General features: G+C 42.4%; 1 protein-coding gene across 1 annotated transcript; it reads right to left on the minus strand.

Annotated features, from left to right (window-relative positions):
* Positions 1 to 1192: 1192 nt before the first annotated feature.
* On the minus strand, positions 1193 to 8787 carry LOC128782853 (ATP synthase subunit alpha, mitochondrial). The gene is made up of 12 exons (XM_053933344.1): positions 8622 to 8787; positions 7501 to 7579; positions 6263 to 6432; positions 4739 to 4912; positions 4493 to 4659; positions 4200 to 4348; positions 3406 to 3557; positions 3051 to 3275; positions 2835 to 2942; positions 2155 to 2299; positions 1777 to 1927; positions 1193 to 1397 (listed from the first exon to the last, which is right to left on the minus strand). The coding sequence occupies exons 1-12, from the start codon at positions 8679 to 8681 to the stop codon at positions 1316 to 1318; spliced, it is 1662 nt and encodes a 553-aa protein (XP_053789319.1). The 5' UTR covers positions 8682 to 8787; the 3' UTR covers positions 1193 to 1315.
* Between the last annotated feature and the right edge of the window lie 6303 nt (positions 8788 to 15090).

Here is a 15090-nt window from a genome sequence, read left to right on the forward strand (position 1 = left end):
ACACCACACAAAGTAGAGCAACTTTTAACTTTTCTACATCCCAGATAGGTCTAACACTGGAATCTAATGCCTCACATGGCATGCAGAAGTTGGGAAATTAAAGCAATGTTCTGGTATATAACCTCCCTCCCACTCACTAACAATTGCTGACAGTTTACCGACAGAATTAGAGTTAACTACAGTTGTCCTGTCCCAGATTGAGAAGCAAGATGTTTTCTATTGCCATCTGTGTAGCGGTTGTTTTCTGTTAAGTGAGCAGTTTTCCTTATCTCTTTCACAACCAATCCTCTCTCAGGGGAGACATCTGCTGATAGTAGGCTATTGAATGTCACTTCTTGACTGCTAAGAACTATAACATCCCATTGTGGGATGCTTCGCCCAGAGGGAGGAGTCAAGCATTCCTAACTGGATATAATCTGGGTTTTGGGGACAGCAGAGCCAGCCTTTCCACAGGTTCCCAAGAGGAAACAGCTGGGGTTTTCCACTGGACCTTCAGGGGAAGACTACACCCTTTCTACAGGATCACTGCTCCAACAGAACCACATCTGCCACTCCAGGAGGACTGCAGCCACTCCAATTTGGACTGCTACCAACATGCTGGCCAAAGGGGTGTCAGGTTGTATTATGACTCTGTCAGTGGTTTTCCTTTTGTATTATTGCATGTATTTTGTTTCTTTTCCCTTTTCCCAATAAATTGTATTTCTGACTTGGAGTCTCTCACTGGTTTTGCTTTCAAACCAGAACAGTCCTGAGACACAAGGACCTCAGTTCCGAGAGAACTTATCCTGCAAAAGCCAGGCCCCAGGATAGGTTTGACAGCAATTCTAAGAAATACTCTGTAACAGTATCAGGCTGTTAGAGATTCCTGTGAGGTCCAACTAGTTACCACCCATGACAAGACAACATAAACTGTTTCCCCAGCTGAATGCCTTTCTCAGAGATGAGCTGCCTGGCAAAAAGCATGAAAACTCCAAGAGTAACCCTCAACTCTGGCACAATGAGAACTGTAGTCATAGCTCCAGAAACTAACTGCTACACCTCCTCGTTCATGTAAGGGGAGTTTGATCCAGCTGGGGAGTTAAGATGCCCCCAATTTTTCAGAGTTCTTTTAAGTAAGCACATGTCACAGGGAGTCCTCCGCAGTTTTAAAGGTGAAAGCAGCTAGGCAGAAGGTAATCAGAATATACAAGCCTTTTTACATAGGAACTTTTATTCTCATTGAGATCTGTACATTCAAGTTGCACATACTTTTAAATCTTTGACTGAACTGGAGCACTGGATCACAAGAGCCTGGTCTGTTTGAACAGTTTTATGTTTATGCCTCAAAAGTAGCCAGGAAACTTGTGACTATTTCCTTCAACTTAGCTTCTGTCTGGTCAGAGATCTTCCCTTCAGTCCTGTTGAAAGAGTTTAGTTAAACTTCCGACACAGAAATAGCTAGATGGTCAATCCCTAAGACAAAGAAAAAGACTTCACAGCAAACCTTCCCATTTCTAACAAAATTAGTAGATGAATTATAACATTTCTGTTTGATGCATGAATTTGTACTACTAACATAAGACCCCTTCTCCATTTTAAGCATCAACTGGATTTCCTAAGAACTAAAGTCATGAAGGTGTGCTCTGGACAACTGGAAGGCTGATTTAATTTCCACTTCGGGTACAGGCAGCTTAAGGCCTGATGTTCTGGGATACACTAAATTAACAGTTCAGGGACCATTATCTGCACTCCAGCCATCAAATCAATATCCTTGGGATGAAGCAGGATAAATCATACCTGATTGTGGATAGGAGAGCCTGGTGCTGGCTCAGTACATGAGCTAGGAAAGCACTCTCAAATTTAGTAATTTTGCTGGGCTCCAGCTTGTCCAAGTGACCTCTTACACCAGCATAGATGACTGCAACCTGTTCCTCAATAGCCATGGGAACTGCAGAAAAGAGAGCACTCATGCCATCAGTAACTCTCACATCAGGACACACCAGTACTATGCAGTCCTTCCTTTGAAGATCAACTGCATATATACAACATGGTTCAAGCAAGTCTGCATTTACCATGTGCACAGAATGGACATGGTAAATGCTCCCAACAAAGACCAATCTTGTTAGCACAAGAGACTAATGTGAAATTCAGGCTTTTTAAGTTCAAGACACTCACCATACTGTCCTTGTTTGAGAAGCTCTGTCAGACGTACGCCACGGTTCAGCAGCTGTTGTGTAGCAGCATCCAAATCAGAGCCAAACTGGGCAAAGGCAGCTACTTCACGATACTGAGCCAATTCCAGCTTCATGGTACCTGCCACCTACAACACAAGATACAGATGAGACTGAGTTTGATCACCTTTTAAAGGTATCTAGGAGTTTGCAGGTTATCTTCAGATGACAGTTGTCACAAGTCAGCTTTACTTTCTATACCAGAAAAGTGAATCCCAAGATTCTGACAGATGATTATTTGCATTTCTAAATATCCCACTTTTTAATATAAGCATGCCTCCCTAAAACAGTGAGCATTGATATTAAACCTCTAATTCCAGATATGGACTAAAAGCACAGGGTTAAAAGAGCATTCTCTATTTCTAGTTAATCAGTACGCAGCTCAGCATACGGAAACATAATCCTACATCTTCATGCAGATACTATTTTCCTTTCTCCCCTACCTCACCCAACAAGTAATGGAAATATCAAAGAGATCCCCAAAGTTTGTTCTTTTACAGTTTCATAACACTAAGGAATCCAAAGCTTTATTCCCTCTCTAGTCACAGCTCTTTAGAGTGAAATAGGTTGGAAGGCCTACACACTACTCATCTCTAGCAAGAGAAGCAGTAGTTTTATGCTTACCTGCTTCATAGCCCTGGTCTGAGCAGCAGAACCTACACGGGACACAGACAGACCAACATTGATGGCTGGACGGATACCTTTGTAGAACAACTCAGTTTCCAAGAAAATCTGTAAGAGAGAGAATTGTTCTATTATCTTGGTCAGAAGCTTGGATGTCTCCTCAGAGACCTGACAGTAAATAACAAAGATGTATACTGGGATGTGAAGAAGTCTTACCTGTCCATCAGTGATGGAAATGACATTGGTTGGAATGTAAGCAGACACATCACCAGCCTGAGTTTCAATTACAGGCAAGGCAGTCAGAGAGCCACCTCCAAAGGAGTCATTCATTTTGGCTGCTCTTTCCAGCAGTCGAGAGTGCAGGTAGAACACATCACCTGGGTAGGCTTCACGGCCAGGTGGACGACGCAGCAGCAGAGACATCTGACGATAGGCAACAGCCTGCACGGTATAAAGAAAGCTTTCAGACCTCAGAAACTCATTTAACATTTTGGATTCCTAAACTTGAGGTGATCTTACAGCTACAAACACCAATGTTAGACTATGAGGCCTATAAACAATGTTTCCTGACCTGCTTAGACAAGTCGTCATAGATGATTAATGCGTGTTTTCCATTGTCTCTGAAGTATTCACCCATGGAGCAGCCTGAATAGGGAGCCAGATACTGAAGGGGTGCTGCATCAGATGCTGTGGCAGACACCACAATAGTGTACTTCATGGCATCTGGAAAGAATTGGAGAAACACACCACTGAGTATATTACCTCACCATGCCTGTAATCAGCAAATACAACAAACATGTGAAGTAATAAGTTGCTAAAGCAAGCCCAGGCAGCATCACTACGTTGTTACAGGAAAGTCCACTATACTAGATGAACATGTTTGTTGCCCTGTTATATATGCAGCCTTGGTCAACTGTTCCTGAAAATATGCTATCATTTAATCCCTTATGTTTGGGCAGTCAAGTCTCTCCACTTAAATTTTTAACTGTCATTCACACTTACATGCGTATGAAACACATCAAGTCCATATAAATACTTGTAGGCCATAGCTTGTCACCAGGCCTGCCAAGAGGAACCTCTCAACTCTGCTAGGAAAAAAAAAAAAATAGGCTGACTTTTCCAGAAGAAATTCAGCAGTTTTGAGACCTCAAAATAGTCTTGTAATGTGATGGAGCAAAAATAAGGGGTTGTTTTCCCCCCAGATACCTAGAAAGACTTCTTGTCCACAAAAGTAGTTCATTCATTTAATCAAAAAAAGAATTCTGTCTATACTTGGAGCTAGGAGAAGTCACAGCAGTATTTAGCATTATAATGAGAACAGGATGTCACTAGTTACCAGGCTCAACCACCTTCAAAAATCTGTACCTGCATCAGTGAGCCTCTTCACCAGCTGAGCAACAGTAGATCTCTTCTGGCCAATTGCAACATAGATACAGTACAGCTTCTTCTTCTCATCTGTCCCATCATTAAAACGTTTCTGGTTGATTATTGTGTCAATTGCAATTGAAGTTTTCCTGGGTAATACAGAGGTTGATAAGTTAAGCTGCCTGCAGTTCTCCCAACCCCTACACAGTTTTGTGTTCAGTTCTGTACAATGGTGCACACTGCACTCAAGTCTCTCTTAAAGGAAACTTTATTGGCTTGGGCATTTAACTTACCCAGTCTGCCTGTCACCAATTATCAGTTCACGCTGGCCACGACCAATTGGCACCAAGCTGTCTACAGCCTTAATCCCAGTCTGCATAGGTTCACGCACAGAGATTCTGGGAATGATCCCAGGAGCCTTTAAGCCAACTCTCCTACGTGTCTTAGATGCAATAGAACCCTTAAAAAGAGGAAAGAAACTGTTGCAGTCTGTATCACATAGATACAAGCAGAGGTAGTAAGCACCTAGTTACATTTACCTTCCCATCAATTGGATTACCCAGGGCATCTACAACACGGCCCAGCAGCTCTTCTCCAACTGGAACATCCACAATGGCACCAGTCCTCTTCACTACATCCCCCTCCTTGATCAGTCTGTCATTACCAAACACAACAACACCAACGTTGTCGGGCTCCAAATTCAAGGACATACCCTAGGACAAAGGTCACATTATCCTGAGAAAACCCATACCAACATCTACAAAAACTGTCACAGTTCAATATCAATGTGATCATTCTACAGTGTAAAGTATGCCACATAATCTACCTCAATCTTATTTGTAACAATAGTCAATGTTCTGCTTTTATGAACAATGCATCTATTTCCATATTGGTTAGAGAACCTGCCTGCCTAAGCCTTCAACTTACCACATAATTATACTGCAGCAGTCTAGCATTGTCATTTATGTCTCTAAAAAGAACAGAAAGGATAAGCAGGATTCAAATACAACATTTATCTCTTGTCTAGGAATTGTATGAAGGAAAAATGCTAGCTTATTTCTCTGGCCAAGGCAAGTTAGGTTATTAAAAATATTATAAGAGCTGTTGCAGTACTCTCAGAACAGTCAGACAGCTTTTTTATTCTAATATAAGACAAGGCTGTTATTCAACAGTAAACAAAAAAGCCAGCATGAAACCAAAGAAAACAAAATCCAATAGCAGATTAGTTCTTCTACTTCCTAGATGAAGACACACAAAACTTAAATGTTAGCCAAAAACCAGACACTGAAAGCAAAGTGTTATGAATTCAAAGAATATTTGCTTTTTGTAGCATTACATTAATTAGTTACTACTTATTTGTCCTGGTTTAGGACAAATTAGGGGAAAACATCTCCAAAGGAGCCCCTTATAGGAAACCAAACCCTCCGCAACTTCCCCCACCACCGGGTTCGGGAGGAATTCCTTCAGAGGGGAAGTGGAAAAAACTTGTTTATTAAGGAACAACAAAAAACACTCCCCAGCACAAGAGAAATAGCCCAAGATGACCACAGATGTTTTCACCAGTCCAAGGGGGTTGAGCTGTATCTCTCTTTGCCACAGAGGGTACAAAGCTTCTTTCGCAGACCCCGGGGGAGCTCCTGCCCGGAGTAGGTCCGATATCTTCGGGGGGGGGGGGGGGGGGAGGGAACAACGGAAAACCGGGGAAAAAGGAAAAAAAAGGCAAAAAAGCAAGCAAGCGAAAAGCAGAGAAAAAAGAGAGGAAAACAGAGCCAGCAAAGCAGGCAGCCAGCAGCAAGCAAAAGCAGCAAGCATGCCCAGCAGCCAGCCCGCAGCGAGCCGGGGGGAGGAAGGAAGACAAAACAAACTGAGAACAGGGAACAGAAACCACGATTGGGATAACGTGCATGAAAATGTCCTGTCCCCACGACATTATTAAAGTTGAAATTAAGTTTGCAAGAGGTTTATATGGGTACCTCCAAGAACAGTCTCATTCTCCTTTAAAAGTCTTTATTTTTTAAAATATATATTTCTAGGCTAAACAAACTGCTTTAGTGAAAGCCTACCTTCAGTCCAGAAGAGAATTCAACCATTTCTTCTGCTTGGACATTTCTTAGGCCATACACGCGGGCAATACCATCACCAATTGAGAGCACACGACCAGTTTCCTCAAGTTCAGCAGAGGTGTCAGCTCCCAAAATACGTTCCTCAAGAATAGAGGATACCTCAGCAGTACCTGGAAAGAGACATTTTACACCTGACTTAGCACATTAAGGCAAGATATGAATTCAGTAAGCTTGTCTTGAATTCACAGGCCAAGGTGCCCCTCTCTGGTATGCCACAACGTCTAGCAAGCAACATGCTAGATGCATAAGATAAATAACAGCTTCTGTATTCCCAGCTAAGAAAAGCAGTTTCAACACATAATTACACTACAGCTTCAATTAAAACATTGATGACTGTTTAGTTACCAGTTTCCTTCATGATGTCTTACACTATTAACAATCTCTCCCTCTAGAAAGAAATTAAATAATTAGTCTTAGGCTAAGAACAGACATTATCACTCCACTTGCAGAGGTTACTTAAAGTGGAGGCATCAAAACACCCTGTGATTTGTAATCCAAGATCCAAATATATTTAAATGAACTTGATACATTTAAGAAGCAACTTGTTCAATATAAGCTGTAAAAATGTATTCTCCACATTCCTCAAACTTGTTCAGCAGTGTACCTCCAAAAACCCTTCATTTCTCCAGCCAGGAAACAGTAAATAAATTTGTGAAATTTTAATTTCCTAATACATTTAATAACCCCAAGCCACTTTGAAAATTGTATATGAACCACTATTAAAAACACAGCAATGCAAGGCCACTGTTTTCTCTAAACACCAAAATGCTGGCAGCAAAAAGTTATGCTAAAGGACAAAACACTGGCAGGCCTGGGAGTCATCTGTTCCTTCATACTGTTACAAACAAGACAGAAAACTAGAACTTGAAGCTTTTTATTTTTCCAAATAATTCTGCAAGAGTTCTGAATATCAGAATAAGATAATTCTGAATGGAATCCTCACAAAGCAGGTAAACTGTGTAAACTGACATGTGACCACTCCTGGGTTTGGGCATAATCTGAATAGTTATTAAAGTCTGCTGGACGCGACTGCGCAAAAGTTCAGTTAAATACTGTCAGTACATAAATGTCCTCAAGCATTCTGTCAACTGATACACACACCATATTCAAATTCCCTTTTTTCTGACAGAGCAAGTTCTTAAACCACACTGTTATATGAAGACCTTCCTCAGACTCACCAGTTTTCTGAAAGCATGTTTTGAAGGCATGGAGGTTTCTTGTGGCAACAAATGCTGCACCCAGGGTGTTTCTGGAAATCTAAAACAAGTAATTGCTTCAGTAACAGTAAAATTTCCTCATTCACTTAAAAAAAAAAAAAAAAGGTTGACAGATAATACTGTGACATTTTTGATCATGAGCTTATAAATTTAATGCGTCTCAGTTTTGAGTTTAGCTTCACAGCACTCCAATCACAAGTTTTAGTTATGGAACCAAGGCCAGCACTACTAAGCAAGGCCAGCTAGTAAAAGAGATTGCTCTAAATTATTCACCACATTTTTCTGCATTGCACTGCTGTCACCACCACAGTACCACAGCAGATCCCAAAGCAACATCTCCTCTCCCTTGCCAACTTCGTGCTGAACACCCAATGCCTGGGGCAGAAAGAAATCACCACAACCCTCACGGTTCTCCACAAGAGAGAAATAATATTGTGTCTTCTAAGGGTTTGCCTTCCTAAAAAAAAAATTATCTGCAAAATTTCTGGTATGGCTAGAACATAGACGAGAGCAAAAATAACGATTAAAAAAAAATGCAATAAAATGTTATAAGCTCATGTCCTAAATAAAGCTCCCAGTGCAGTTCCAGGCACCGTTAATGCTATTTCTCGGAACGCCTGGGCAGGCGTCTCCTCCGTTCACCTTCACAAGGGACACCAGCGGGAACAGGTCGGGACAGATCTTCACACCCTCGCTCTTTCCCACTAACACCGGGGGGGGAACACTATCTGGCAAAGTTTTGCAGCGCAAATACCTAACCTTGATTGGGATCTGGCAGCTTTCAGACATTAACTTGAACCCCAACAACACCAAGCGACATCACCGGGGAAGGGCAGGCCGTCCCCTAGACCCCCCCATCCCCCCCCCCCCCCCCCCGCCTCCACCTCGGAAGTAAGGGCACCCTCGCTCTCTCAGCAGTAGGTCTGGCCCCGCTAACACCCAGCGCTAAGGTGAGCCCCCCATCCCAAACTCCCGAGAGCGGGAGGCCGCAGCCTCTCAATGTCACCGCGGCCCCCAAGATGGCGGCGGGCGCCTCTCACCCACCACCTTCGCTCACTGCAGGGAGGGGAGAACGCGCTCACCAGGCCGGCCTGCCGAGGCAGGGAGCGGGCAAGGGAGGCAGCCACGCGGGCGGAGAACATGACGATAGCAGCGACAGCTCCTTCAGGGAAGACTGAAGCAGGCAGAAAACTGATGACAACGCGACACCACCTCCCCAAAATGGCGACAGCTCGTTCCGCCTCTTATTGCGACGAGCCCCGCCCAGGAAGCGGGGCGCGGCGAGGCCGGGAATTGCTTCCCCCGCCGGTCTTCTCAAGTGTCCGGGTGCCTTTTACCTCTCGCACCTCTGAGCAGTGGGGGAACAGATGCATACTTTTATATATATGTGCCCTTGAAATGGCTCTCGGCGGGCGTAAAAGGCGGAGAGTGGCGGCGGGACGGGGCTAGACTAGACTAGACTGGGGACATGAAAACCTGAGAAAGGTGGGGGTCGTAGTGAGGTGCACGAAGTTGAGATGTCTGTATTATGGTACAGAAGCATTGGCATAGGGCAGGAATGTGAGGGGCTGTGAGGCAGAGGGTGGTGGTGTGTGGCAGGGGGTAGCTGGGGGAGTGACCATCACTTTCTGGGAGCTGTGAGTGCTTGCACTCCTGACCGCCCGTCTCAATGTAGCAGCTGAGTAGTAGAAGAAAAGTGTGGTAGAGAAGTGCTGGCATCTCGCCTGTGCTCTGGAAATGAACAAAAGGAATATGATGTTGTGAAAAACGCCAACCACTTGGTGTGAAAAATGCATATTATATGGCTCTACGCAGATATTTACTATATGTATTATGCTAGGTTGGGAAGTTATGCTGTATTAATATTTTAATAATCTAGTAAATGTAGTTTTGTAATCAAAATTAAGCTTTAGTAGTTAAAATAGAAACTATGTGTGTGAGATATTCTTTTTATTAGAAAAGGAGAAGATAATCAAGGAATTCTTCACACAGAGATAACAATTACAGAAACCCCTAAATTTTCCAGAGAAGAGGAATTTATGGTTTTCCTTATCAACATGTGATAAACTGTGGTAACTTGTTTGTTCATCAAAAGAATTGGAATATTAAAGGAGGAAATATAAAATTAAAGTATGAGGGACTAGCTTGCTTGTTAGGAGATAGGGGAAGCATCTGTGAAGTTGGGAAACAGCAACTTGTGGGTTTTACTAAAAAAGGACAATAAAGAAGCAACTGCTACAAACCGCAAGGCTACAGGCATATTGCAAGGCTATAGACATATTGCAAAACGCAAGATCACAAGTATGATTAATCACCATATAGGGAGCTTTTCTTAGCTTTTCTTGCAGACACAGGCTAAGGATGTTGGGGTGTGATAAACTGTGGTAAATTGTTTGTTCATCAAAAGAATTGGAATATTAAAGGAGGAAAAATAAAAATTAAAGTATAAGGGACTAGCCTGCTTGTTAGGAGATAGGGGAGGACAATAAAAAAAAAGTAACTGCTACAAACTGCAAGGCTATAGACATATTCAAAACCGCAAGATCACAAGTATGATTAATCACCATATAGGGAGCTTTTCGTAGCTTTTTTGCAGACACAGGCTAAGGATGTCGGGGGATGGCCGGAGCTGATTATGAAATCAGCGACCACCAGGCAACGGCCACCGGACTAGACAACGTAGGAGTGCTCCGGGTACGCCCATCACTGTCCGGAACTGATTGTGAAATCAGCGACCACCTGCCTCGACACAACGCAGAAACGACGCAGAGAGATGCTCAAGCTACGCACACCGCTATCGCAAAAGACACGAATGAAGAAACCTCCAAGAAACTATAAAAAGAAACTGAATAAGGGAGTGGGGTGTGGGGCACTGCAGTGTGGGACACTGCAGGAGGGGCGGTTAGGAGACCCCTACCCACCCAGCGCTGTTTTGCTTGCTACTGCTTGCTGTAATTAATAAAATTCTAATTGACCTTAAAAAGGCTGAATCAAATTATTCGCCTCAATTTATCACAGGGGGATGGCCGGAGCTGATTATGAAATCAGCGACCACCAGGCAACGGCCACCGGACTAGACAACGTAGGAGTGCTCCGGGTACGCCCATCACTGTCCGGAACCGATTGTGAAACCAACGATCACCTGCCTCGACACAACGCAGAGACGATGCAGAGGGATGCTCAAGCTACGCCCATCGTCCTCAAGCTACGCCCACCGCTATCGCGAGAGACATGAATGAAGAAACCTCCAAGAAACTATAAAAGCGACTGAATAAGGGGGTGAGGTGTGGGGCACTGCAGTGTGGGACACTGCAGGAGGGGTGACTTGGAGACCCTTACCCACCCAGCGCTGTTTTTGCTTGCTACTGCTTGCTGTAATTAATAAAATTCTAATTGACCTTAAAAAGGCTGAATCAAATTATTCGCCTCAATTTATCACAAACAGAAACAAACTTTTTCAAGCCTGACTTAGACTCAAAGGCGCCTGAGGATTAACAGAAACTTTTTGACAAGTACCAGATGAATTTCTTGTTTTAAATAAAATGTATGCATAATCATGAAGTGTTTTGTATATGCAACAGGTTACCCCTCTTAAGGAGTAAATTATCTTTTAACGGGGTCCTTTTCCTGGCTCATTTGTATCCAGAAAGAGGTACCCAGCCCAGGCTGTAACTCTTTGCTGTTATTGTCTCATTAATTGTCCTAACTCTAATTGTCTAACTTTTATTACTATACTTGTATTATTATTTTTATAACCATTTTATTTTTATTAAACTTTTATAAATTTTTAAAACAAGTGATTGGCGTTTTTCACACTTGGTTTTTAAAATTTTAAAAGTTTAATAATAATAAAATGGTTATAAAAATAGAAATACAATTAGAGTAATAAAAATTTAGAGTTAGGACAATTACAAGACAATAAAAAGCAAAGACTTATGGACGTCCGAATGCTCTTGGGCACTTAAGCCAATACAAGCATGTTTTGTGAACAAAGGAATAACCCTTAAAAACCATACACTGTTGCATATTCATATATACTTCATGGTTATGCATACATTCTGTTTAAAATAAGAAACTGTCTGGAATATGTCAACTCCTTCTTCTAATCCCCACGGTGTCTTCGAGTCTGAGCAAGGCCTGAAGAAATTAGCTTCTTCTGATAAGAGAACCATAAATTCCTCTTCTCTGGAAGATTTAGGTGTTTTGGGATTGTTCTCTCAAAGTGAGTATCTCATTCTTTTAAAAAAAACCCCACATACATAGTTTCTATTTTAACTACAAAACTACATTTACCGTACTATTAAAATGTTAATACAGCACTTCTAATCAATATACCATAATACATATAGTATTCAATTTAATATTTGTGAAAAGCCAATCATAAAATATGCATTTTTCACAATGTGCAGCATATTGTTGGTTTTCTTACTTGTGAAAAATGCCAATCACTTGTTTTAAAATTTTAAAAGTTTAATAGTAATAAAATGGTTATAAAAATAGAGTAATAAGAATTTGGACAATCAGAGTTAGGACAATAAAGGGCAATAAAAAACAAAGAAATATGGACTGTCCGGGTGCCTTCCTAGGGCAATGTAGCCCTGAAAGCACACATGCTAACAAAGGATTAACCCTTAAAAGCAGTTGTCTGTTGCATATTCATATATCTCATACATGACGCATAAATTCTTTTCAAACAAAAGGTGTTCTCTGGTTATCATCAACTTCTTCCCTTTAATCCTGGTGGCTCCTTAAAGATGGAGAGGAGGTGGAAGGATGTTTGTCTTTTCCGATAAGGAGGCAGTAACTCTTAGGTGTCTTGTTGCTGTTATCTCTGTGCGAAGAATTTCTTGATTATCTCATCCTTTTCTTGAGCTACTTAAAAAAATATCATATATTGCATAGTTTCTATTTTAACATTATGTTATAACCTAAAACTATATTTAACACACTACTTAAAAAGGATTAATACAGTACTACAAAATAACTTTCCAATATAATACATATAGTATTCAATTTAATATTTGCGAAGAGCCAATCATTTAATATGCATTTTTCACACCTTCAAGGAGGGCTTGTTCTGCTAAACCTTCCCGATCCCCAATTCGGCATTGAACAACCTCCAAACAGCCATGTGTTAAGACACTTCCCTGCCCTTCATACAGAAACTGCATTTAAACTCCTGTCCTCCTCCAGCACCAAGGCTTCATCATCCCACATTCCAACATCCCAGAGTCTGCCTACCATCTCTCCTCCTTCTTCAACTTTTCCTTCCCTATCTTTTCCTCTTTTCTCTGATTCAACACACCTCAGACCACACAAGATGTACACACAACTAGTTTACTTCCAAAAGTAAGCTTACAACTTTCTTCTACCAGGATTGCAGTAGCTGCTATAGGTTGAATACATATTGGCCAGCCGTGCCTCTCTGGGTCTAAGATTTTTGATAAATAGGCTACTGGTCTCTGTACTTCTGCCTACTCCTGAACCAGAACTCAATGAACTACCCCATTTTCTACATTTACATACAGATGAAGGGGTTTTTTCTAGCAAGGGTAAGCTTAAAGCTGGTACTGAGGCCAGTTTTAAATTCAATTCTTCTAATTTAACATCATCTTCCTTGGTCTACTTTATATCATATGTAAGTCTCTTCCTAATAAGTTGCTACCTGCTCCAGGGACCAATACGAGATCCCCCATCCAAATTCCAGTTTTTCGTTTAATTACCACTTCTTTAATAACAGGAACTGTAAAACTCTCTCTCCTTGCCCCTGTTACCTTTACAGTATCTTTGCTCACACTGTAACCTTTTGGAATATTTCACAGGCAGGTTCTTTATGCCCCTGTATCTACCACAAATTCTAATTTTTCTTCTTGGGGACCCACTTTTAAAGTTATCACAGGCTCCAGATGGTATTTGTTCCCCCCCCCCCCAAAAAAATAGAGCTTATAACTTCTCTATTCTTCCTCTGTGCCCATCTCTCTGAAGATTTTCAGATCTTTTATCCCATCTGAGCAATTTCTTCTATAATGTCCTTTTACCCCACAGTAAAACCAGACATTTCTAGAATGCTCCTGAGATTTGGGTTGTACTGGGGTTCTGTTCTTTTCCTTTCCCCTGTCTCTATGACCTTCATGTCTAGGAGTGGTGCCTGGGGGTTTTAGATTCTTCTGAAAATTACTTTCTCGCATAGTGGTTACCAAAATTTTTGCTTTCACTTTAGCTTTTTCTTCATCTCTCTGGACATAAATCTTTTTTGCCTCCTTTAATAAATTATCTAGTGATCTTTTGTGCCAGTCTTCCATTTTTTCTAGTTTTTTCCTAATATCTGGCCAGGCATTAGTGACAAAATTAATTCTTAACAGGGCTTGTCCCACCATAGTCTCAGGGTCTATTCTGGAATATTGTTTCATATTTCTCTTAAGTCTGTCTAACCATTCAGTTGGAATTTCTTCTTTCCCCTACTGTTCCTTAAATGCCTTTTTAGCATTTTGCCTTCGGGGTGCTGCCTCTTTTATTCCCTTGATTATCAAATTACCATAATCATTACTGTGTTTCCTCCCTTCCTCATAATTTTGACTCCAATTAGGAGGTGCTATTGGCATTTTCTGATCTCCTGGGGTCTCTGCTGGTTTTCTCTTTCCCAAATTTTTATCCAAGAAGCTCTGATCATTTGCCTTTCTTCCTGAGAAAAAAATATTTTCATTATAGATTGCATCTCTTCCCAAGTATAAATGTTCGGACCTAAGAATTGGTCTAATTGCTCAGCTGTGCCTATGGGATTTTCCAAAATTCCTTTTATTTCTGTCTTAAAAATTCTGACCTCAGAAGAAATCAAGGGGGCGTTTACAAACCCCGTTCCACCCCTTCCCACTGGAACCTCTCTTAGCGGAAATAAACTAATCTCTTCATCCCACTCTTTTTGTTCTTTATCCTCTATAACCTTTCTCCCTTGTTTTGAGGAAAGGTCAGGAGAGGGCTGTCTTTTAACTGAGCTTCTTGTGTTTCGATAAGGTGGATCTTCTTCGGGAAGAAAGTTTTCTCGAACAGCAGGAGCTGTCGTTACCAAGGGAACGGGACCTAGGGCAGGGACGAGAAGAAGGGGGGTGAGGGGAGGGGTCCGCGCCGAGTCTTGGTCCTCCAAGGGCAAGGCGTAGGCGGGGTCTGCTGCCAGAACCGCCAAAGGAGGGGGATCTTCCGGTGGAAAACAAACCGGAGCGTGGATGGCCCGCATATGGCTCTTGGCGGCAGGGTCGGCAGCTCCCGGCGCAGACAAAGCAGGCGGGCCGGACCCGGCAGCAGCGGCAGCGCCCAGCGCAGCTGGCACGGGCAGAGCAGCCGGGGATGGGGCAGTGGGGACAGCCGCGGGAAAAGCGGCCGGGACCGGGGCAGACAAATTCACCGGCGGGGTCGGAGCCGGGATATGGGCGGGGACCGGTGGTGCAGCCGTGAGTGGCGAGACTGGGGCTGGGACGGGGGCCGGGACCGGCGGGGCAGCCGTGGGCACTAGCAAAGGATCCAAATGTCTTTCTTTCTTTCTTTCTTTCTTTCTTT

The sequence above is a fragment of the Vidua chalybeata genome (genome assembly GCF_026979565.1).
Source record: "Vidua chalybeata isolate OUT-0048 chromosome W unlocalized genomic scaffold, bVidCha1 merged haplotype SUPER_W_unloc_1, whole genome shotgun sequence".
In the NCBI taxonomy this organism is placed as follows: domain Eukaryota; kingdom Metazoa; phylum Chordata; class Aves; order Passeriformes; family Viduidae; genus Vidua; species Vidua chalybeata.